At 38.3% G+C, this 23,119-nt stretch overlaps 1 protein-coding gene and 1 long non-coding RNA gene across 8 annotated transcripts in view; one reads left to right on the plus strand and one right to left on the minus strand.

The window, feature by feature from the left end:
- HERC1 (HECT and RLD domain containing E3 ubiquitin protein ligase family member 1) overlaps positions 1-23,119 on the plus strand; it is a 231,466-nt gene that overhangs the window by 158,717 nt on the left and 49,630 nt on the right. For 5 of the 7 annotated variants that reach the window (XM_033189823.1, XM_033189828.1, XM_033189824.1 and 2 more), the window contains exons 35-44: positions 4,325-4,564; positions 4,941-5,024; positions 6,855-7,375; positions 10,123-10,898; positions 12,581-12,779; positions 15,908-16,068; positions 19,124-19,240; positions 19,452-19,683; positions 21,020-21,144; positions 22,424-22,644. In XM_033189823.1, coding sequence (XP_033045714.1) covers positions 4,325-4,564; positions 4,941-5,024; positions 6,855-7,375; positions 10,123-10,898; positions 12,581-12,779; positions 15,908-16,068; positions 19,124-19,240; positions 19,452-19,683; positions 21,020-21,144; positions 22,424-22,644 — 2,676 coding nt within the window. The remainder of the gene's footprint in view (positions 1-4,324; positions 4,565-4,940; positions 5,025-6,854; positions 7,376-10,122; positions 10,899-12,580; positions 12,780-15,907; positions 16,069-19,123; positions 19,241-19,451; positions 19,684-21,019; positions 21,145-22,423; positions 22,645-23,119) is intronic. The other 2 variants (XM_033189825.1, XM_033189826.1) reach the window with 2 other exon arrangements.
- On the minus strand, positions 12,798-15,837 carry LOC117070534. Its single transcript, XR_004431952.1, has 3 exons — positions 15,760-15,837; positions 14,035-14,083; positions 12,798-12,896 (listed from the first exon to the last, which is right to left on the minus strand). It is a non-coding gene; the product is annotated as an uncharacterized LOC117070534 (long non-coding RNA).

Consider the following 23,119-nt stretch of genomic DNA (forward strand, 5'->3'; position numbering starts at 1 on the left):
GCCACCCACTGTTGTCTTTTGACAGACTTGACAAATTTGATGAGAGACTCAGCAGTCAGTTTGAATTTAAAGTGCTCACAGCAGCTTTCAAGACAAAATAGTTTTGTTTTGCTTTTGTTTGTTTTTGTTGAGATGGAGTCTCGCTCTGTCGTCCAGGCTGGAGTGCAGTGATGGTCTGATCTTGGCTCACTGCAACCTCCACCTCCACCTCCCAGGTTCAAGCGATTCTCCTGCCCCAACGTCCCAAGTAGCTGGGACTGCAGGCACCTGCCACCACGCCTGGCTAATTTTTTGTATTTTTAGTACAGACAAGGTTTTGCCATGTTGGCCAGGCTGATCTCAAACTGCTGACCTTGGCTTCCGAAAGTGCTGAGATTACAGGTGTGAGCCACCACACCTGGCCCAATAGATTTCCCCCCCCAGAAGATAGAGAACTTTTAGGAACAGTTCTGAAAAACAGATCATTAATGCCCTCCCCACTCCTCCATATTTTCCCAAGTCTTGAGTTTTTGTTTTTTCTCTGTATGAAATTGAGTGTCCCATTTAGTAATTACAACTTTAAATTTTTTAATTTTTAAAAATCATTTTTTATTTTTATTTAGACCTTTTGTCCAGAAGGATTGGATGCAAGAAGAAGAGTTTTCGTACAAAGACATTTGCATATACAACTTAACCAGAAAGGTTAGGAATTGGCCAGGACAAAATTTCAGTTACAGTTTATTTTTTTCAAAATAGGTTTATAAAATCTTCTGTGTCTTTCATCCTAATCATTTATCCAGTGAGCAGTCTGGAAAAGATGAGTTTCTTTCTGGAAACAGTTTTATTTAATAAACTGCCTTATTGGTATGTGTTATCAGGAGAAAGGTGAGGGATGCAGAGTCAAATGATTAGTCCCTTGTTGCAAACTGCAGCTATTCTAGAAAGCTTAACATTTTGGGATGTCACCTGGGGGTGTTGAAAGTACAATCTCTTAAAGAGTGGATGGAAGTATATTGCTCCCAGAAATCAAGCTCTTTTCAAGAGACCTGGACAGTCCAGCCAGCATCCAAGATGTTTTTCAGACTTTGTGGCCCCACAGAGGGGGAGTGTTCCAAATCCACAACAGTCCCAGATTTTGAGTTTTGTTCATTCAGCTCGTGCCTGCTTTTAGCTGAGCACAACTCACTTTGGGTTGAAATAACCTAGAGCACACAGTGTCAGGTTTTAGCTTAGAGTCAGGTCCAGGCAATTAGAATGTGTGAGTTCAGGATTCCAAGCTGTGAGCTTTTTGGGGCAGCAGTTAAATCTAGATGGAGCCAGTTATGGGGGTATGTGCCTGTAGTACCGGTACTTGGAAGGCAGAGGCTAGAGGATTGCTTGAGCCCAGGAGTTTGAGGCCACTGTGAGCTCTTGTTTACACCACTGCATGCCAGCCTGGGTAACAGAAGGAGACCCCATCTCTTAAAAACAAAAACAAACCCTGGATGGTGTAGGACCTGACAATAGTGTTTTAAGTCCAGCCTTGAAAACAAGGCTTTTCTAAGCTCTATTTGCTTGCCAATCTTGGAGTCCAAATTGACTCACTCAAAAATATGTACTTAGGCTAGAAAGTCATCAGCCTGTAAGTGTTAGACGTATGATTTTATAAGAACTCATTAGCCACTGAATGTTTTTTAAAACTAAAAGCACATCTCTATATCTCCATCTACAGCTTGCCTCTCTTTTATTTTATCTCCTTTTTCCCAGAGGCTCCAATAGGAAAAAATCATAGCAAAAACCCACCAGTTATAGACACTTGTTTTGTTTCTAAAATATAGTTTAAATTCCAATCCACCCACCAGTGACAAAAAAGCAAGTAAGTTGTGTTCCACTAATATATTTTATTTTTCTTTTGAAGATTTCTCTGATCAGGATGATACTTTAGCATTTATGAAGTTACAAGTTTGTAACATTTTGCATCTTAATTTTTTTTTTTTTTTTTTTTTTTTTTTGGAGACGGAGTCTAGCTCTGTCACCCAGGCTGGAGTGTAGTGGCACAAGCTCGGCTCCCTGCAACCTCCACCTCCCAGTTTCAAGGGATTCTCCTGCCTCAGCCTCCCGAATAGGTGAGACTGGAGGCCGGTATCACCATGCCTCGCTAATTTTTGTGTTTTTAGTAGAGATGAGGTTTTACCATGTTGGCCAGGCTGGACTCGAACTCCTGACCTCAAGTGATCCGCCTGCCTCGGCCTCCCAAAGTGCTGAGATAACAGGCATGAGCCACTGCGCCCAGCCTTTGCATCTTTTTTTAAAAATCATACTTCCAGATGTAGTCGCCACAAAACAAAGCTGTTTTTAAAAGTTTTCTTCCTCTCTTCTCACATCTTAAGTTTACTCAAACCTCTAGCAATCAATTTAGCATTTACAAGGTCCATTGTGGCAGGGGGAGAATCTGCTGTAGCAGTAGCAGCAGCCCAGCTTAAGAAAATAGCTGGAGTAGTTCCTTTCTATTCTTGTTTGTTTGTTTGTTTTTGTATATTTTGTAGAGATGGGGTTCTTGCTGTCTTGCCCAAGGTAGTCTCAAACTCCTGGCCTCAAGTAGTCCTCCCTCCTTAGCCTCCCAAAGTGCTAAGATTGCAGGTGTGAGCCACTACACCCACACTCAAAGCTATCAGGGATTTTTGAACCCTTTCCCCTCCCACTGGAGGAGAGAGCAACTACAAGCTAATTTTTCTACTCTGGTTCATCTAAAGCCCACTTGTGGGAATATTTGGGCCCTTTCTCTTCAGGAAAGAAGTTGTTCCTGGAAGAAAGAACAGCATAGTTTTTACCTAAGCTGCTCTTTTTTCCTAACTTTAGCTAGCAAGGCCAAGAGCATCCAGGGTAGCAAACCAACTCTCTTGTGGTTGGATTTATCTTAAAAATTGATAGGTAACTTTTCCCCTTCACAACAGATAGCAGCTCACCTTCTGTTTCACACTATGTGTAACTCCACAGCCCCCTAGATACCAGAGTTTTATCTTTTCCTTTCGTCTCTTTCTTTTTCCCCAGCAATATTTAACTATATTCTAGTGCATCAGGGTTGTTGTAGTGAATCTCATTGCTGCCACTGCTAAGTCATGAGTCCCCAAGACCACCCTCACATTCAGAGATTCACTAGAAGGACTCGTCAGACTCCACATGTTGATACACTCATGATGGAGACTTACTATAATGCTGCAGTAAGGATATACCCAGATAATAAGGGAAGGACACAGGTGAGGTATAGAAGAATCCATGTATAGATTTCCTTCTGTTCTCTCCCTCCCATGAGCACAAGTGCACAAGCTTTCCCCAGCAAGAAAAATAACATATGTGTGATGTTTCTAGAGAACCCCATTAGAGATTGAGAATCCAAGGTTTTTAATGGGGGCTGGTCTCGTAGACACCTTCAACCTGACATGTACCAAAATTTCATACTCCCAAAAGGAGAGCAAGTATTCAGCATAGACCACATTGTTTGTTTAAATGTTCTAGGTCAGTGAGTCATGTTTGTCACTTAAGGGAAGTTTTTTGATTTTGTTTTTTCTTTAAATCAGTGTAAGAAACTTTACTAGTCAAATTCCCAGATACTAGCCAAAGACCAGTGTTGCAAGCATGCCTTTTTGAAAATAGTAGTAGTCACACTAGGTTTAGTGGCTGATGCCTGTAAACCCAACACTTTGGGAGGCTGAGGTGGGAGGATTGCTTGAGGCCAGGAGTTCAAGACCAGACTGTGTAACAAGACCTCATCTTTACAAAAAAATAACTAGCCAGGCATGATGGTGTACACCTGTAGTCCTAGTTACTCAGGAGACTGAGGCAGGAGAACTGCTTGAGTCCAGGAATTTGAAGCTTCAGTGAGCCGTGATCATGCTACTATACTCCAGCCTGGGAAACAGAGTGAGAGCCCATCCCTTTAGAAAATCAAAAACAAAACAAAACACCTAGTCTCAGGCTTGCCACATTAACTCTTTTTCTAAACCAAAGTATACGCAAGAGAGTAGTTAAAGTCTATATGTAAAGAGTTAAAATTTTTCATTAATTTCTGGACTAAACATACTTCCTCAGCTTCATTATTAAGTTGTAGGTTAGAATTGCTTATTTTAAATACTATAGATAATCAAAGGTTATTCTAAATATTCTGCAAGATAAAGAATAAGTTTGTTTTAAAATCTTTCTAAATTGATGCGATTATTTTCATGTTATTTTCACTTATGCTGAAAAGAACATGTTTCCATAAATGCATTAGTATTATTTATAAACATATTCTCAGTATTGGTTAATGCAGTTAATAGTATATAAATATATTTTTTGAGTATTAATGAATATCCCACTTTTATTTTAGTTTTATATTGTGAAGGAAAACAGAGGGAATGAAGGCACATGTGTTGGAGTTTCTCGCTGGCCAGTACATGACTTTAACCACCGCACTACCTCGGATATGTGGCTCTATAGGGCCTACAGTGGTAACCTCTATCACAATGGAGAACAGACTCTCACATTGTCCAGCTTTACTCAAGGAGATTTCATTACTTGTGTGTTAGACATGGAAGCCAGGACCATTTCTTTTGGGAAAAATGGAGAGGTACTGACACCCATTCACAAGCATTACATTTTTCTTGTTTCTATTTATAGTCAACTTGGTTATTTAAGTGCCATTTATTCAGTTTATAGATTATCTACTCGTCTCTCCTTTCTCTCTAATACTTTCTGGTTCTTAAAACATTTATTAACAATAAACAGGAAGATAGTTAAATGCCAATAAGATTTTTGAAACAGATGAACACATTATGATAACTTATTATATGTAGAATTTTCTTGGTTAGCAAAGTTAATTGAGAATTTGATCTGGTAACTTTTGTTCCGTCTCGTAAAAGCTTTCAGTTCTAATGTGGTTAGATATTGTCAATTTAAAAAATTTCTGTTTCCTTTTTCTTTTCCTCACCACTGCCACACTGTAGGAACCCAAATTAGCTTTTGAAGATGTGGATGCAGCAGAGTTGTACCCATGTGTGATGTTCTATAGTAGCAATCCAGGGGAAAAGGTAATGAAGTCTCAAACCTTTATTTAAGAATATTTGTTACTTTATTGTTTAGCATCAGATGGAGTTTATAAATATAATAAGCTGTTTCTTCTGCCATTAAAAGTACCTGACTTAGGTAATCCATTCTTCTAGAAGAAGGTTACTTTCAGAAATGGACTTTATGATGTATTAATATTAAGACACTATTTCATGTTCTGGCAATTGAATACAGTGAGTCAACTTTCAAACATATGTACAATCACAAGAACTATAGGAACTAGTTTAGGGATAATCTAATTCATTGGCAATTATGGATATGAGAGAAATCTAGACATAATCTTAAATGTAATGAGATGCTATCAGCTGAATAATAGAAGTTCTAGTCATAATGAGGAAACTACCTTTCATGCAGCTGGGGGAATTTTCAGGTGTTGTAGATGGTGTGAATTTGAACTTCATGACAACAGTATTAATAGGATACCCTCCATTGTAAACTTTCTTTTTCACCTCGTCTAAAACCCAGGCAGAGAAAAACTTTGTGATCTCCCTGTGCTGGTGGGTGGATTTTTTTCCCCCCTACTCCATCCTTTCACTTGCGAATGCATAGTACAGCTTAAGTCAAGTCTTGAGAATTTCTAACCATTATGTAGTAGAAAGCTTTCAAGTTATATCATGTGTAATATTTCCATAATGAAACTGCTGGACCTGGTAAATTCTAACAAAGAAAATTACCTTTTCTGTGTTTTTAAAAATACATATTTTTAATGTTAAGGAATTATAATTTAAGACTAGCTGGGAACTGTTTCTTGGACAGCCAGGCAACCAAAACTGAACTAACTGGAGATGAAGTAAAGATGCAGCCCAGTGCCTGATATCATCCCTTGCCCTATGTAGGTTTGCAGCCCAAAGTAGTTTCTGTCATGTTCTGGTTCAAATTTTCATGTTATTTTCACTTATGCTGAAAAGAACATGTTTCTTTAAATGCATCAGTATTATTTATAAACATATTCTCAGTATTGGTTAATGCAGTTAACCAATGATGGCCTGGTGCTTTCTGCCATCTGTGAACCTTGAAGAGATTCATTCAGCCTTAGACTATGTATCAATCAATTTATTCTGTCTAGAAGGCATTTTTGATAAATTTTAGAACCTTTGAGAAACACAATACTAATAGTCGTTAACTTTTTTTTTGACATTTACAGTGTGACTGGCACTGTACTAATAAGCACTTTATGTGCATAATCTCATTTAATCTTTAACTGTAGGAGACAGATGCTATTATTAGTGTCAGTTTTTAAATGAAAAGCTGAGACTTAGAATGATTAAATAATTTCCTAAGATTATACAAAGTTATTACTTGAAGCCAAGTTTTGCTGCTCTTTTAACTTTTGTGTCTTATTTGCAATGTGTATCCAGATTGTGACTATTCCAAATGTTCAGATGTATGATTTTACTTTTGCACCCCTTGAACAATGTAAAATGTCCAGGATTCATTATTCTAGAGTCTTGAGGATGAGAAAGAGTATATCCTTAAGGCTTATTTTAGACTAAATTGAGTCAGTCACATAAGGCTTGGTCTCTAGAATATTCATCTTTCAAATTGTCCTAGCATCTCTGGAATTCGTGAGTTACAGGAAATTTAAACAGGGCAGCTTATTCCAGTGGACCATACTACTACTAACTTCAGTGTGTCTGTAACATTTCCTTACTCTTTGGGGGTGAGTTGGTATATAATTCACAACTATGAAGAGACCCAAATACTAGTTTAACATGGGGTTCTACATGTTAGAATTTATAGTGTCTAAGAACTATTAATAGCATATGTTTTTCACCCTCTTTACTTTTATATAGGTGAAAATTTGTGATATGCAGATGCGTGGCACACCCCGAGACTTACTTCCAGGAGACCCTATTTGTAGTCCAGTAGCAGCAGTGCTGGCTGAGGCCACTATTCAACTCATCCGTATCCTTCACCGGACAGACCGTTGGACTTACTGCATTAACAAAAAAATGATGGAAAGGCTGCACAAAATTAAGATATGTATTAAAGAGTCAGGTCAGAAGCTAAAGAAAAGCCGCTCGGTTCAGAGCCGAGAGGAAAATGAAATGAGAGAGGAGAAGGAGAGCAAAGAGGAAGAGAAAGGTAAACATACTAGGCATGGCCTCGCTGACCTCTCAGAGCTGCAGCTGAGGACTCTTTGCATAGAGGTGTGGCCTGTGCTGGCTGTGATAGGAGGAGTTGATGCTGGTCTTAGAGTTGGAGGTCGGTGTGTTCACAAGCAAACTGGGCGCCATGCCACGCTGCTGGGAGTGGTCAAAGAGGGCAGCACGTCTGCCAAGGTCCAATGGGATGAAGCAGAAATTACTATCAGGTATGATCTGTTGAGTTACACTTTTAGCAAACGAGTATATAATGGTGAAATAGACCATTGCCTGTCGACAGTGAGTAATTACGTATTTTAGGTGAGCTGCCAGTTAACTTTTAAAAATATTTCTCGTGCAACTAGGTGTTCGTACTGTAATTTCTTAAAGGAGAATTTCCTAAACTCATGTTCTTTGAAATACTAGTGGGTTTTAAAAATGCATAGTCATTTTGTTTTGGGGAAAAAATGGTAAGCTCATTAGTTTATATGTTTAAGTGGGATTCTTCTTCCAATTTTTCATTTGGCTTTTTGCATTTTGATCATTTCCGTTACACACTGGCATAGTAAAAAGCCAGCCAGCTAATCTGTTCATTGCATTTTATGGTTGCAAGGCTCTGAATATTGGATATGAATGTTTGATGGACTGAAATTAGGCTTTGCATTATCAGTAATTTTAAGTATTCTTCCTTTTTATAAAACCACTTATTTCTGTCCTCTTAATGTAAACATTTTGAATAGATGTGAAAATTACATTTACTTGACTCAAACAGGGTATTTAACAGCATTTAGATGTGTTTGCCTTCAGAGAGGATTTGTGCAAAGTACAGATTTCCTATCTTTACAAGGAAATGCAGGGTGAGCATCCCAAATCCAAAAATTCAAAATCCAAAATGCTCCAGTGGGTATTTCCATTGAGCATCATGTTGGTGCTCAGAAAGTTTCGGGTTTTCACTCGAAGGAGATGCTCATTGAAGCATTTCAGATTTTGGATTTTTGGATTTGGGATGCTCAGCTGGTAAGTACAATGTAAATATTCCAAAATTTGGGGGAAAAAATTCTGAAATCCAGAACATTTCTGATCCCATGCATTTTGGATAACGGATACTCATCTTGTCAAATATCTTCTTTGATAAGGAGACTCATTTATCTAATGATTCTACATAATTGTATCATTTGAAAATATGGATTTATTGGTGATATTATATAATTGTTCATTATACTGCCCAGTGTGATTCCTGTAAAGTTACATGTGGATATGACATAGAACAATATCTTTTTAAATTTTAGTTTATTTTATTATTTATTTTTTTGAGATGGAGTCTCGCTCTGTTGCCCAGGCTGGAGGGCAATGGCACGATCTTGGCTCAGTGCTACTTCCGCCTCCCGGGTTCAAGCAATTCTCCCACCTCAGTCTTCCAAGTAGCTGGGATTACAGGCACCCGCCATCATGCCCAGCTAATTTTTGTATTTTTGTAGAGATGGAGTTTCACCATGTTGCCCAGGTTGGTCTTGAACTCCTGACCTCAAGTGATCCATCTGCCCCGTCCTACCAAAGTGCTGAGATTATAGGCATGAACCACTGAGCCTGGCCAGAACAATATCTAAAATAGTGGTTCTTTGTGGTTTGGGAGTGGTACTGTTTCAGAATTTAGTGAACGCTATGGATCATCTTAGCCAAAAAATACATATACATAAACTTTACACACAATTTCAGGGGTTAATGGACTCTACCTTCCTCTCCATTCTACCAAGCTAAGAAACCAGTGACAACTTTACAGAGTGACATGGAAGTGTCTACCTTTCCTCTCATTCTTTGCCTTGTTTCAGAGAGGATTTATGATGCCTTGTTAAGATGCATACAGTAGGCGGGCCTTGGTGGCTCACACCTGTAATCCCAGCACTTTGGGAGGCAGAGGCAGGTGGATCACCTGAGGTCAGGAGTTTGAGATCAGCCTGGCCAATGTGGCGAAACCTTCTTTCTGCTAAAAATACAGAAAATTAGCCAGGCCTGGTTGCGCGCACTTGTAATCCCAGCTACTCAGGAAGCTGAGGCAGGAGAATCTCTTGAACACAGTAGACAGAGGTTGCAGTGAGCCGAGATCATGCCACTGCACTCCAGCCTGGGTGACAGAACGAGACTCCGTCTCCAAAAAAAAAACAAAACAAAACAAAACAAAAAAACATGCATACAATATAGCAAAATAAGTAAATTAATAAAACAAGAAAAATGAGCCTAGAGGAAAATATGATTAGGAAGGTAATATAGAACCAAGATTTTAGGTTAGAACAATAAAACTTTATACTAGCAAAAGCTTTTTATTACATTTTGTATAATTATATCATTCTTAAACTTCAGAAAATTCTTGCCAATATCAGGAAATATGTAATTATATTTTGGCTTAAACTATAGAGGCATTAATTGAGACTACAAAGTAACCTTTTTTATGAAATGAAGTCCTCTCTGAAATAAGTTACAAATAACCATTTATAAACTAGATTTATTATACAAATTTTCTGAATAGCTTACATCAAATTCTATCTGACAAATCTCCTGTTTTTGTAAGTAAAGATGTACAGCCACACCCATCTGTTTAGTTATATCAGTGGCTGCTTTTGCACTATGATGGCAGGGTTGAGTGGTTGTAGCTGAGACCATGTGCCCTGCAGTCTAAAATATTTCCTCTCTGACCCCTTATGGAAAGTTTGCTAACTCTTGACATACGTTATATATTAGTGAATATTCTTATTTGAAAGCACATGCACATTTCATTGCTTCTGCACTTAGCATCACATCTCCCCATTTTCTCATAGTAGTCTCATTTTTCTCTGTGTTTGTAATGATTTCTCTAGTTTGTGTAAATTATTCTCTGTATTGTGTACATGATGCACCTTATTTTGTCTGCATTATTTTCCGTACCTTCCTCCTGTCTTTCCCTCACTTGCTTCTTCCTGTGTCATTCTGATCTTTATTAAAGCTTCCCAACTTTTTGGTCGCCTAGTGATACTCCATTGTATAATCTGGAACCCTGTGAACCATTGCCGTTTGATGTGGCGCGATTCCGAGGCCTGACGGCTTCTGTGCTGCTGGACCTAACGTATCTGACTGGCATTCACGAAGACATGGGGAAACAGAGCACCAAGCGACACGAGAAGAAACACCGACATGAATCCGAGGAGAAAGGGGATGTTGAGCAGAAACCTGAGAGTGAATCCGCTTTAGATATGCGAACAGGCCTAACATCTGATGATGTCAAAAGTCAGGGTACCACAAGCTCCAAATCAGAAAATGAAATTGCTTCATTTTCTTTAGATTCAACACTGCCAAGTGTGGAATCCCAACATCAAATAACAGAAGGGAAAAGAAAAAATCATGAACATGTGTCCAAAAACCATGACGTAGCCCAGTCAGAAATCAGAGCAGTCCAGCTGTCCTATCTTTACCTCGGTGCTATGAAATCACTTAGTGCCCTTCTTGGCTGTAGTAAATATGCTGAGCTGTTGCTGATACCAAAAGTTCTGGCTGAAAACGGCCACAACTCAGACTGTGCAAGTTCTCCAGTTGTTCATGAAGACGTGGAGATGCGAGCAGCCCTGCAGTTCTTGATGCGACACATGGTGAAGCGAGCAGTCATGCGGTCACCCATAAAGAGAGCATTGGGATTAGCTGATCTTGAACGAGCTCAAGCCATGATCTATAAATTAGTGGTTCATGGGCTTTTGGAAGACCAGTTTGGGGGCAAAATTAAGCAAGGTATGTTAACTGATTTTTTTTTTTTTTTTTTGCTTTTGTGCTGTTGAGATTATGTTCTTAATTGTTAGAAGTGATACATTCTGTAAGTGATTTATAAAAATTTCGGTCAAAGCAATTTTCACATCACTTTTTCTTTAAGGAAAACAGTTCTTTTTTGTTATTTTTATATTAGTAATCTTCTGTCTATAATTTTGCTATTTTACACCTGCACCACTGTTAGGACACAGCAATTACTACTACATTTTGTAAAACAAAACTTAATTCATACCAAAAAATGTATTTATTGATCTGACTCAAAATACATAGTATTCTGGCAAGCGCGGTGGCTCACGCCTATAATCCCAGCACTTTGGGAGGCCGAGGCAGACAGATCACTTGAGGCCAGGAGTGCCTGGCCAACATGGCGAAACCCTGTCTCTACTAAAAATACAAAAATTAACTGGGCATAGTGGCGCGTGCCTTTAATCCCAGCTACTCAGGAAGCTGAGGTAGTAGAATCTCTTGAACCCGGGAGGCAGAGTTACAGTGAGCCAAGATTGTGCCACTGCACTCAAGCCTGGGTGGCTGAGCGAGACCCTGTCTCAAAAAACAAACAAAAGCAAAATAAAATACATGGTATTCTGGTATCTTCTCAGAGACATTTTAAAGGAAATTAATTAAAGTCTCTACTTTCATAGACTGCATATTGCATGTTAAAAAAAAAAAGAGCCCCTGTTTTATCTTGTGTCCTCACATTTGGGGAGAATGTGAATTGAGAAATAAAAATGAGATTCATTCAGTAAATGTTTATTGAGTGCCCACTATGTGTTGGGTACTTTCTTAGGTTCTGGAGAGGCAGCAGTTAAAGTCCCTTGCCTTCATGGAGTTTATATTGTTTTTCCTTCTCCCCTTCTTCTTTCCCTTTTTGCTTATTCCTTTTCTTCTTGACTTAGCTTAGACAGTAAGGAGAGAGAGAGAGAGAGAGAGAGAGAGGGAGGGAGGGAGAGAGAGAGAGAGAGAGAGATACATGGTGTACGTAAGTAGGAATGTTAAGATCATGATGATTATGAAGTAGTGTGGCTTTTAATCAAACTTAATAGAATTACTTGTCTTTGTAGCAACTCATATTTTAGTTATGTTTATTTCTAGGCTTCCTTAACAGATTAAAATATACGTATATATGTATAAATACTTCGTAAACTTTTAGACATGTTAACTAAGTGGGTTTTTTAATGAAATTGTCCTTTTTAAATCGTGAAGTTTCTATCTAGGTTTTTGCTCTTCTTGTATTTACATGCCTTTATCTTTGCCTATTTGTAGATTAAAGATAGGCATCAAAATGAAAGTGTGAAGGAAACAGTTTTAATGATTGGATACGTTAGAGAACCTCTTGTCAGATCTTACAACCAAAAGTGAGACTTTTTTTGTTTTTAAGAGAACCCACTTCTCTAAAAACAGAAATGTGTAATTACAAGGGCTCATTACAATACTGCCTGTAGAGTCTGGAACTAATGAGTACAATAGTGAATACAAAGATGTATATATGTAAGAATATTTTTTTCTGTCAGTCTTTCATAGAAATTGATGCTTGTGAAATATATTTAGAAACTTTTAAATTAAAAAGGTAGAAGTTTTTTATTCCCACTGTTATTTTTGAAAAAACAAATCCTTACTACTTTCTTAACCTTTATTTTGGTTTCTAGAGATTGATCAACAAGCCGAAGAAAGTGACCCTGCCCAGCAGGCACAGACACCGGTTACTACTAGCCCATCAGCCTCAAGCACGACCTCCTTTATGAGCAGCTCTCTGGAGGACACCACAACTGCCACCACTCCAGTCACTGACACAGAAACAGTGCCTGCATCCGAGTCCCCTGGAGTGATGCCTCTTAGTCTTCTCAGGTAGAGTAGTTGACCTTTAATGTCTGCCATACTGATGCCTGTGTTTCTGAAGGCACAGTTGTCCTCTTACGAATAGTATGCCCAGCTGAATCTTGGTGTACTAGAGCTAGAAAGAACCTAAGAGATCATATAGTCAAGCTCATTTTACTGAAGTTGGAAATGTCCCTCAGAAGTTTAATAACTTATCCAAAATCTCACAGCCAATTAATGGTGATCGCAGGTCTAATCAACTGTGGTGCTGACCAGCAAGTACTCTAACATTCTGTCTCTTACCATGATCTTTTTTTTCCCCTAAGTTTTTGAGTATTTTTTTCCTCAAAAACTAAATACTTGTATTTTATTCTTTTTTTTTAAAATATTTTTATTTATTTATTTTTTTTGACAGAGCCTTGCTCTGTTGTCCAGGCTGGAGTGCAGTGGCGTGATCTTGGCTCACTGCAAGCTCTGCCTCCCAAGTTCACGCCATTCTCCCACTTCAGCCTCCCAAGTAGCTGGGACTACAGGTGCCATCCACCATGCCCGGCTAATTTTTTTGTATTTTTAGTAGAGATGGGATTTCACTGTGTTAGCCAGGTTGGTCTTGGTCTCCTGACCTCATGATCCACCTGCCTCGGCCTCCCAAAGTGCTGGGATTACGGGCATGAGCCACCATGCCCAGCCTGTATTTTTATTCTTAAAAAAATTTCAAGCAACTCTGCTTTTCAAACAAAAGAGCATGTCTTATGATGCTTCTTCAGCCAACTCTATTTTAATGTTTGTAAATTTCAAGTGATGCTTACTTACTTAAATTTATTTTTGCTTTAATTTGCCAGATGTATACACAAATGAAAACTTTTGAGAGAAGAACCTTCAGGGAGAGACTGTTTTGTGAGCTCTCTTAACTATGACTTAAGTGAAATAAGGGAAACAGAATGGTTAGCCTCCCTTTTTTTTCTTTCCCCTCTCTCCTTAGTTGAGAAAACATTATGATTCCCACTGTGTAGACTGACATCTTAAACAGTGGAACAGGGTAATGTCTATTACAGTGATTCTCAATTTTTGGTGTGCCCAGGAGCCACCTGGGAAACTTTTTAAAGCTCTAGGGCTGTATCCCTTAGCAAGTCTGATTCAGTAGGTCTGGTGGGGCTCATAGTTTACATTTTAATTAAGTTTCCCTAGTGATTCTGATGTAGTGGCTTCAGTGTACACTTTGAGAATTACTGCTGTGGTCTTGTGCAGGAGTACAATCCTAGTACCATTTTCAGTCCCCACATACCTCCTACTTCTTAGCTCTCTCACTGGAATAACAGTTTCAGGAGGTGCGTCTGTTCAAGGAATAAGGAAGATAGAGGAATAATAGGTCATTCTTTTTTTTCTCTCTCTCTCTCTCTTTTTTTTTTTTTTTAAAGAGACAGCATCTCACTCTGTCACTGAGATTGGACTACAGTGGCACAGTCATAGTTCATTGCAGCCTCAAAGTCTTCTAGGTTCAAGCCATCCTCCTGCCTCAGCCTCCTGAGTAGCTGGGACTACAAGTGTACCACCATACCTGGCTAATTTTTTTTTTTTTTTGAGACAAAGTTTTGCTCTTGTTGCCCAGGCTGGAGTGTAATGGCATGATCTCGGCTCACCGCAACCTCAGCCTCCTGGGTTCAAGCAATTCTCTTGCCTCAGCCCCCTGAGTAGTTAGGATTACAGGCCTGTGCCACCACGCCCCGGCTAACTTTTTGTATTTTTAGTAGAGATGGGGTTTCTCCATGTTGGTCAGGTTGGTCTCGAACTCCCAACCTCAGGGGATCCACCCACCTTGGCTTCCCAAAGTGCTGAAATTACAGATGTGAGCCACCATGCCTGGCCCCTGGCTAATTTTTAAAAATTTTTTTGTAGAGATGGGATCTTGCTTTGTTGCCCAGGCTTGTCTTGAACTCCTGGCCTCAAGTGATCCTCTGGCCTCAACCACCTAAAGTATGCTAGTATTACAGGTGTGAGCCACCATGCTTGCCTGATAGGACATTCTAATATGGTTTTTAATCCCTTTGGCAATTACGGAATTCAAGGCGTCCACACAAAATCAGTAGCATCAATGACTCTTGTAACCTTTTCAGCTCTTACTAGTGTGGGCATGGGATTCAGTGGTAAAATCATTCCCCCTTGCTCCCATAGGCATTCACCAGGACTTTTGACTTCTCGTTTCTTCTGTTTTCATTTCCCTGCTATTGGCTGGGACTTCATTAGAGTTGTACTTGGCTCTTACTGGGCAGACATCATTTAGTAGAGGAAAAACCAGGGAACTGCTGCTTCCTGTGTGTATACCATTGTATTACTGACTTGGTAGACAGTACATTTTTGATACTTAGAAAGTTCCTAGTTCTTTTGGACAAATCTGAGGAGCAGTCAGTGTGGATCTTCCTGGACTTTATTGTCTAACCACTGTCCACATTTCTCAACTGAAGAGGGGTTCTCCCCTCATACCTTTCCCCGACTGTGCTCCACATTCTCAACTGAAGAGGGACTGCCTCCCTGTACTTGTCCCTGACTCTGCAGCTGGCATATCATTCATGTACTGTTTTGCAGTTGTGCTAGGTAACTAAACAGTTACCTTTTCTTTCCATAACTTGCCTATAAACCATTACTTTCAATCCACGTGAATAATTTCATGACTAGCTTGTGAGTTTATATTAATATTTAAAAGTAACTGCAGGTTACCAATATTTAAAAGTAACTGCAGGTTACCTATATTTAAAAGCCTTCTTTGCACTCTAACTATGTATACCAAAATACCCCTCTCATCTTGGTATTATAGTCGAAGGAAAGCTCCGTGAAGGTAGGCATTTTTCATCTATTTTGCTAATGGCTATATTTCCCCCATCTGCTGTGTTGCTGGCATTTTGCTGAAAGAATCATAAGGTTTTATTACATTAATACTGAAAGTGCCATATGAGATAATCGTTTTTAAAACTGAGGAGTTTTTCTCCCCACCCTCCATTAAATTATAGCTAACCTGTTTAGTCTTCCAGGTTGCATATTCTTCATTAAACTATAGCTGACCTGTTTAGTCTTCCAGGTTGCATATTCTTCTATAAGAAGATTGTGATATGTATTATTTTGTAAATTGGATTTTTATGCTAACCACTGTTATTTTCTTAAAGGCAAATGTTCTCCAGTTACCCAACTACCACTGTACTTCCCACACGTCGGGCACAGACTCCTCCAATATCATCGTTACCCACCTCTCCTTCTGATGAAGTAGGAAGGAGGCAAAGTTTAACTTCTCCTGATTCCCAGTCAGCAAGGCCAGCTAACCGCACAGGTGTGTGTGCTGATATGCATTATGATATCCAAAAGTTGGCATTCCACATGTGTGGGACTTCATTATGTGGGCATTTTGTTTTGTCTTCACAGAAGGTAAAATAGTGATTTTAATGAAGGGGAACTGCCCCTTTAAACTGAGCTATCATCTTCATTTTGAAGCTGTGGATTGAATTATGGCCATTTGGGAGAGAGATGATGTGCTGTACATTAGTCATATCAGCTCCTCATTTTTCCCAATCTAGCCATTTTTAGTGTTGTAAATTTCCCTCTAAGTACTGCTTTAACTGCAACCCACACATTTTGAAATGCTGTGTTTTCATTTTCATTTAAAGTACTTTCTAATTTGCCTTTGATGTCTTCTTTGCCCTCTGGACTATTTCAAAGTATGTTATTTAGTTTTCAAATATTTGGGCGATTTTCTAGGTATCTTTTTATTATTGCTTTCTAATTTTATTATCATCAGAGAACATATCTTATATAATTTGAATCACTTTAAATTTATTGAGACTTGTCTTATAGCCTACAATGTCATCTGTTTTGGTAAATATTCCAAGTGCATTTTGAAAATATGTGTATTGTGCTGTTGTTGAGTGTTCTATAAATTGTTTAGCAGGCTCAAATTGGCTGATAGTGTTGTCCAAGTCTTCTTTATCGTTACTGATTTTTTTGTCTACTTGTTCTGTCAATTATTTACAGAGTGTTGTTGAAATCTGTGATGATAGCAGTGGATTTTTCTATTTCCTCTTTTCAGTTCTTGTTTCATACATTTCAAAGCTCTGTGTGTAGGTTCATAAACATTTAGGATTCTTATATACTTTTAATGAATAGACCTTTTGTTATTATGAAATGCCTTTATCCTTGGTGATGTATTTTTGTCCTGAAATCTGCTTTGTTTGATGTTATTATAGCCACTCATGCTTTTTAAAAATTGTTAGGATGATTTATCTTTACTCATCATTTTACTTTTAATCCATTTGTGTCTTTATATTTAAAATGGGTAAAGTCAGCATGTATTAGTTAGGTCTTGCTTTCTTTTTTTTTTTAGGAGGCAGCCTCTTGCTTTGTCCCCCAGGCTAGACTGATCTTGGGTCACTGTAGCCTCAACCTCTTGGGCTCAAGCAATTCTCCCACCTCAGCTTCCCAAGTAGCTGGGACTACAGGTGCACGCCACCACACCCAGCTAATTTCTGTATTTTTTTTGTAGAGACGGGGTCTTACCATGTTGCCCAGGCTGGTGTCAAACTCCTGGCTTCAAGGGAGTCTTGCTTATTTTAATCCAGTCTGCTGTTCTCCACCTTTTAATTGGAGTGTTTATGCCTTTTACATTTAATGTGATCGTTGGATTTAAATCCACCTTTTTTCTATTTTGTTCCACCTGTTTTTTGTTCTCTTTTTCTTTTCTACTTGCTTTGAATTAAATGAGTTTTATTATTCCATTTTATCTCCTTTATTGGCTTATTATCTATACAGTTGACCCTTGAACATTGCAGGGATTGGAGCACCAACCCCCTGAACAGTCGAAAATCTTTATATAACTTTTGACTCCATAAAGATGAGAAAATATATTTACCATTCATTAAGTGGAAGTGGATCCTCATAAAAGTCTTCATTATAATCATATTCCCATTGAGTAGGCTGGGAAAAGGAGAAACTAGTCTTGCTCTCCCAGGAGTGGCAGAGGCAGAAGAAAATCCACGTATAAGTGGATCCAAGCAGCACAAACCCATGTTGTTCAAGGGTCAACTGTACTTTGTTTTATATGTTTAGAGATTACCTTCTGGTTTATAGTATACATCTTTAATTATCAGAGTCTACCTTAAAGTGGTATTGTATCACTTCATACATAGTTAAAATAATAATTTTACCACAGGATGATTTTATTTTCCTTTTCTCATCATTTATACTTTTGTTATCATACATTTCACTTTTACACATGTTATAAGCTCCATAATAAATTATTATTTGTTTTGGATAGTTTTTATAGCTGTATCTTCTAATGCATTCATCTTTTCTTCTGCAGTGTCTAATGTTCTGTTAATCTCCAGTGTATTTTTCTGTTCTGTCAGACACTGTAGTTTTCATCGGTAGACATTTGATTTGTTTTGTTTTTAAATCTCATCTTCCATGTCTATTTCACATGTTCAGTCTTTCCTCTGACTTACTAAATATGTGGAATAATAGTTGATTCTCATTAGCAATAGTTATGTTCTAAAAGGTCATTATGGACACTGAATTAGCAAATACTGAACCGTTGCTCCTAGGAGAAGTAGAGGATTAAGTTCCTGTGAACTGCTAGTTACATTTCTGTTGTCTGATCAGTATACTGTATAATCTTGTTTTATGCATCATTCTATTTAAAGATACCACAATTAACATATACTGTTTATTCACTAACAGTGAGCTCATGGCCACTAACACTATAGCTCATCATGAATGAAGGTTATCTAACATATATATTTTCTCCATAAGGCACATTACAGCTTCCTTGTGCTTAGAAACACTAGACAACACTTTAGCAGTATGCCTGGGGCCATTTTAATCAGGGAAATCACCAACCAAAAGCACAAAAATGCAAAGAATGTAGCACTAAATAGACTGTGAAAAGGACACTTGTTTTTCACATAAGAGCTGAAACATGAAGGCAGAGCATCACCTTGTTGGACCTTAGCTGTGAACACATGTGTTGAGGGACTAAACTTTTTAGTCCCTCTGCATATGTCACAAATGACTACAAAAGTACATGAGTATTGATTTTGAGATTACAAATAAATTTTATTGAGTACACAAATTTGCAAATATGAAACTTAGATGAGGAGTGGGATATTTACATATTCTTATAGTACCTCTACACAAATCTTTACTAAGTATAACATAAATGGATGTTAGTAAAACTGGGATTACAGGTGTGAGCCACAGTGCCCAGCCACATATTCTGAGTAGAGGAAAATTTCATTAAACTTGGACAATACTAGGAAATTGAGGACTATGAAGACACTTTTTACTTATGGTATCTAGTGATATTTAGGTTCTTATTTCTCTTCCTTTTGTCTCAGCGTTGTCAGACCCAAGCAGTAGACTTTCAACTTCTCCTCCTCCTCCAGCAATTGCAGTTCCCTTGCTGGAAATGGGGTTCTCTCTTCGGCAGATTGCCAAAGCCATGGAAGCTACAGGTACGATAAGTTTTTATATATCAGTGTATACAGATATGAGAAGTCCTAGCTTATTAAAGACAACATAATTTTTAAGAGGCTATGAAACTTGGTAAGATTTTTAACACTATATTTTGTTACAAGAGCATCATAGCAAACACTCTTAAACTGGTAACATAAAGACCTAATTCTTTGCTCAAAGTCAGCATCAGATTGTTTTTCCCCTGTATAGGTGCTCGGGGAGAGGCTGATGCCCAGAATATCACTGTCCTTGCCATGTGGATGATAGAGCACCCTGGGCATGAGGATGAAGAGGAGCCCCAGTCGGGTAGCACAGCAGACTCCAGGCATGGAGCAGCCGTTCTAGGCAGTGGCGGGAAGTCAAATGATCCCTGTTACTTGCAGTCACCTGGAGACATACCATCAGCTGATGCTGCTGAAATGGAGGAAGGTTTTAGTGAAAGGTGAAATTCCAGTTCCTGTACTTTTGTTCCATGTGTTATAAATTTCAGAGCCCCATTTATTATATATCCCTTCATAAATGCTTCTAATTGTATGTAAAGTTGATAAATATAGTTATATGAAAAGATGGGCATTTTAGTTACAAGTTTATATTTCTATGAAGGGTAGAAGTGATATGACAAGTTTTGATTTGAACAGGTGTTCTCATGCCAGAAGGAATTTCATAATTTTTGTATAAAATTGTACTGAAAAAGGAAACAAGTTTATTTTGAAGTAAACATGCTAATAAAATAATTTTATCTCATACAAGTGATATTAAATCGAGCATTCATTTTAATATTGGACCTTGATTTAATGTATTTGATAGAATTGAACTTTTTTTCTTTTCTTTTTTTTTTTTTGAGACGGAGTCTCACTCTGTCGCCAGGCTGGAGTGCTGTGGCACGATGTTGGCTCACTGCAAGTTCCACCTCCCCGGTTCAAGCAATTTCCTTCCTCAGCCTCCCAAGTAGCTGGGACTATAGGCACCTGCCACCATGCCCAGCTCATTTTTTGTGTTTTTAGTAGAGACAGGGTTTCACCGTGTTGGCCAGGATGGTCTCAAACTCCAGCCCTTGTGATCCACCCGCCTCAGCCTCCCAAAGTGCTGGGATTACAGGCATGAGCCACTGTGCCTGTCGTAGAATTGGACTTTTAACTCTTCTCTGTGTAATATTTATATTTTCATCTCTTGTATAGTTTTCAATATCTGATAGAAGATGCCTCTTTAAGTGTAAAAAGATTTCTGTGATAATGCCTATCCTAAAATGAGATGTAGTAGAATATCTTACAAATTCTCCCTAAAAATCTTTTTTCCTTCATCACTTCTTATGACTTTAGATCTTTATTTTTCATTTTAACTATGGAGCCATATAGTAACCAAGGCTTGTGTCCTGTATGGCATGCAAGCTTTTTCCAACAAGCTCAGTGAATATTTTCATAACATATTTCAAAATACCTGTTTTTCCTAGGCAAGGATTCTCAATCGTTTCAAATTTTAAGTATTTAATCATTTAGAATTTAGTTAAGGTCATATTTGATCTCATTTAAATTTGAGCTGCATTAAACATCATTTTGTTGTTGGCAGAATTCAAAATCAGATAAAGTTATTGCTCAGGTCACAGGAAATGATATATGTATAATTGAACTGTACAGGGATAAAGATGTGTTTCACATTTTATCATAAACATATTTTATTCTCAGTGAGAATAAAGTAACACCACAAGTAAGCTTATACCTATGCTTTCTTTTCATAATGGTTTTTAAAAATTTGTGTTGCTTTCTTACTTGCACTTGTAGCCCTGATAATTTGGATCATACAGAGAATGCAGCTTCTGGAAGTGGACCATCAGCTAGAGGTCGCTCAGCAGTAACGAGAAGGCACAAGTTTGACTTAGCTGCTCGCACATTGCTAGCAAGAGCAGGTAATTGTATGTTTCATATCCTTTTTTTTGTGAAAGATCTTATTTTGAAAGCAATATAAAGGCACATTAAAGAAGATGCAAACTAATGATACCAAGTGCTCTGTCCCTCCACATTAACAGAACAGCTATTTGGATATCATTTTCTATGCATTTACATAATTTTATTTAAATCATAGCATACATTCATAGGCTTATTTTAAGTTCCCCCGGGTGCAGAAGTCTATATTGGCCACTTGTAGATTTTGAGAAATTATGTAAATGCTCTTCCTTCTGCTCTCAGTCAATTATAATTTAAGAAGTGATGATGCGTGTTTAATATTTAGCATCAGTGGTAAGAAGGAGCTGGAAAGGGCACTGTGCCAAAAAAAAAAGTAGGCACTGGCTTTTCAGATGTACTACTCTGTGGATGTTAGGGCTTCACTGCTAGGTAAGGACCAGATTCCCTCATTACATTAGTAAAGTCTAGGATTATGTTCTGGGCGTGTAAAATATAAATTATAAGGAATATATTTTCCAAATCAAAAACTTGAATATGTGATTTGTCAAAACAGAATTTGATCATTGAAATACTAGAACATAAGTAATGATTCAGTAATTTATGGGAACAGTGAGAGAACTTGAGACCATCCTAGAAAATATAGGATGTATATTTCTCATATAATTAAGGTGACTGATACATGTAGGTGAGAACCTGTCTTAATTGGCTTATTGGATCTCAGACCATAAAACATCAAATTATACCTATCACATGTGTTTCCTCTCTTGCAAATGGGGATAGTAATAGCACTCATATCTCACTGGGTTATTGAGAGGTTTAAGTAAGAGAATACATGCAATGCTTTATAAAGTTTTTGTTGCTGTTTTTAGAGATAGGATCTGGGTCTGTCACCCAAGCTGGAGTGCAATGGCACAATCCTAGGTCACTGTAACCCTGAACCCCTGGGCTCAAGACATCCTCCTGTCTCAGCCTCCTGAGTAGCTAGGAGTACAGGCACATGCCACCATACCCAGCTAACTTTTTAAATTTTTTTTGTAAAGACAGGGTCTTACTATGTTGCCCAGGCTGGTCTCAAACTCCTAGCCTCAAGTGATTTCTCCTGCCTCCACCTCCCAAAGTGCTGGGATTATAGGCATAAGCCACTGCTATAATGATAATCATATAGAAAAAAAACTTCAATAAATATTGGCTGTTACTACATGTATGGCAATTAGGAGCTGGCGAAATACTCAGAATTATTTTATGCATTCAAATAAAATGCCTTTTTTGTTTTGTTCTGAGCGGGATTATACCGCTCCGTGCAGGCCCACAGGAATCAAAGTCGGAGAGAAGGAATATCTTTGCAGCAAGACCCAGGGGCGTTGTATGACTTTAATTTAGATGAGGAATTGGAAATTGATCTTGATGATGAAGCAATGGAAGCTATGTTTGGACAAGACCTGACCAGTGACAATGATATTCTGGGAATGTGGATCCCAGAGGTACTGGATTGGCCTACCTGGGTGTGTGTGACTGCAGCGGGGGCTGCTGTGACTTATTTTCCTGCCCTCCTGTTCATATAGCTTACTAACAGCAGCCTTGCCTAGAGTTGAAACACTCTAAAAAATCTTATATCTCATCCTGATGTTTGGGGATTTAAAATCTGAGGTTACTTTGATACCTACAAACTAATAAGGAAAAGTCTCTCTTGCTTTCTCTGTGGGATTTTATTGCTTCTCTCCCCAGACAAGATGAATAGAGCCATACTGTGGTAATATTTGATTCTGATGTCAAAGATAGATTACAAAACAAGCATCAAGTTCCAGTAGATGTTGACAGGTTATATAACATGGCTGCTATGCTCACATTGCTATCTGAATGCATGTTCTTCTCCTTCATAGGTTCCATTTAATCAATGTAATGCCTAATTCTAGGAACCAGTGCTCACCTAGATCTTGTCAATACTTCCATGTGGGGGACGGGTACATGGTGGGTTTG

Source organism: Trachypithecus francoisi, unplaced genomic scaffold (genome assembly GCF_009764315.1).
Source record: "Trachypithecus francoisi isolate TF-2019V2 unplaced genomic scaffold, Tfra_2.0 Lachesis_group3, whole genome shotgun sequence".
Classification (NCBI taxonomy): Eukaryota; Metazoa; Chordata; class Mammalia; order Primates; family Cercopithecidae; genus Trachypithecus; species Trachypithecus francoisi.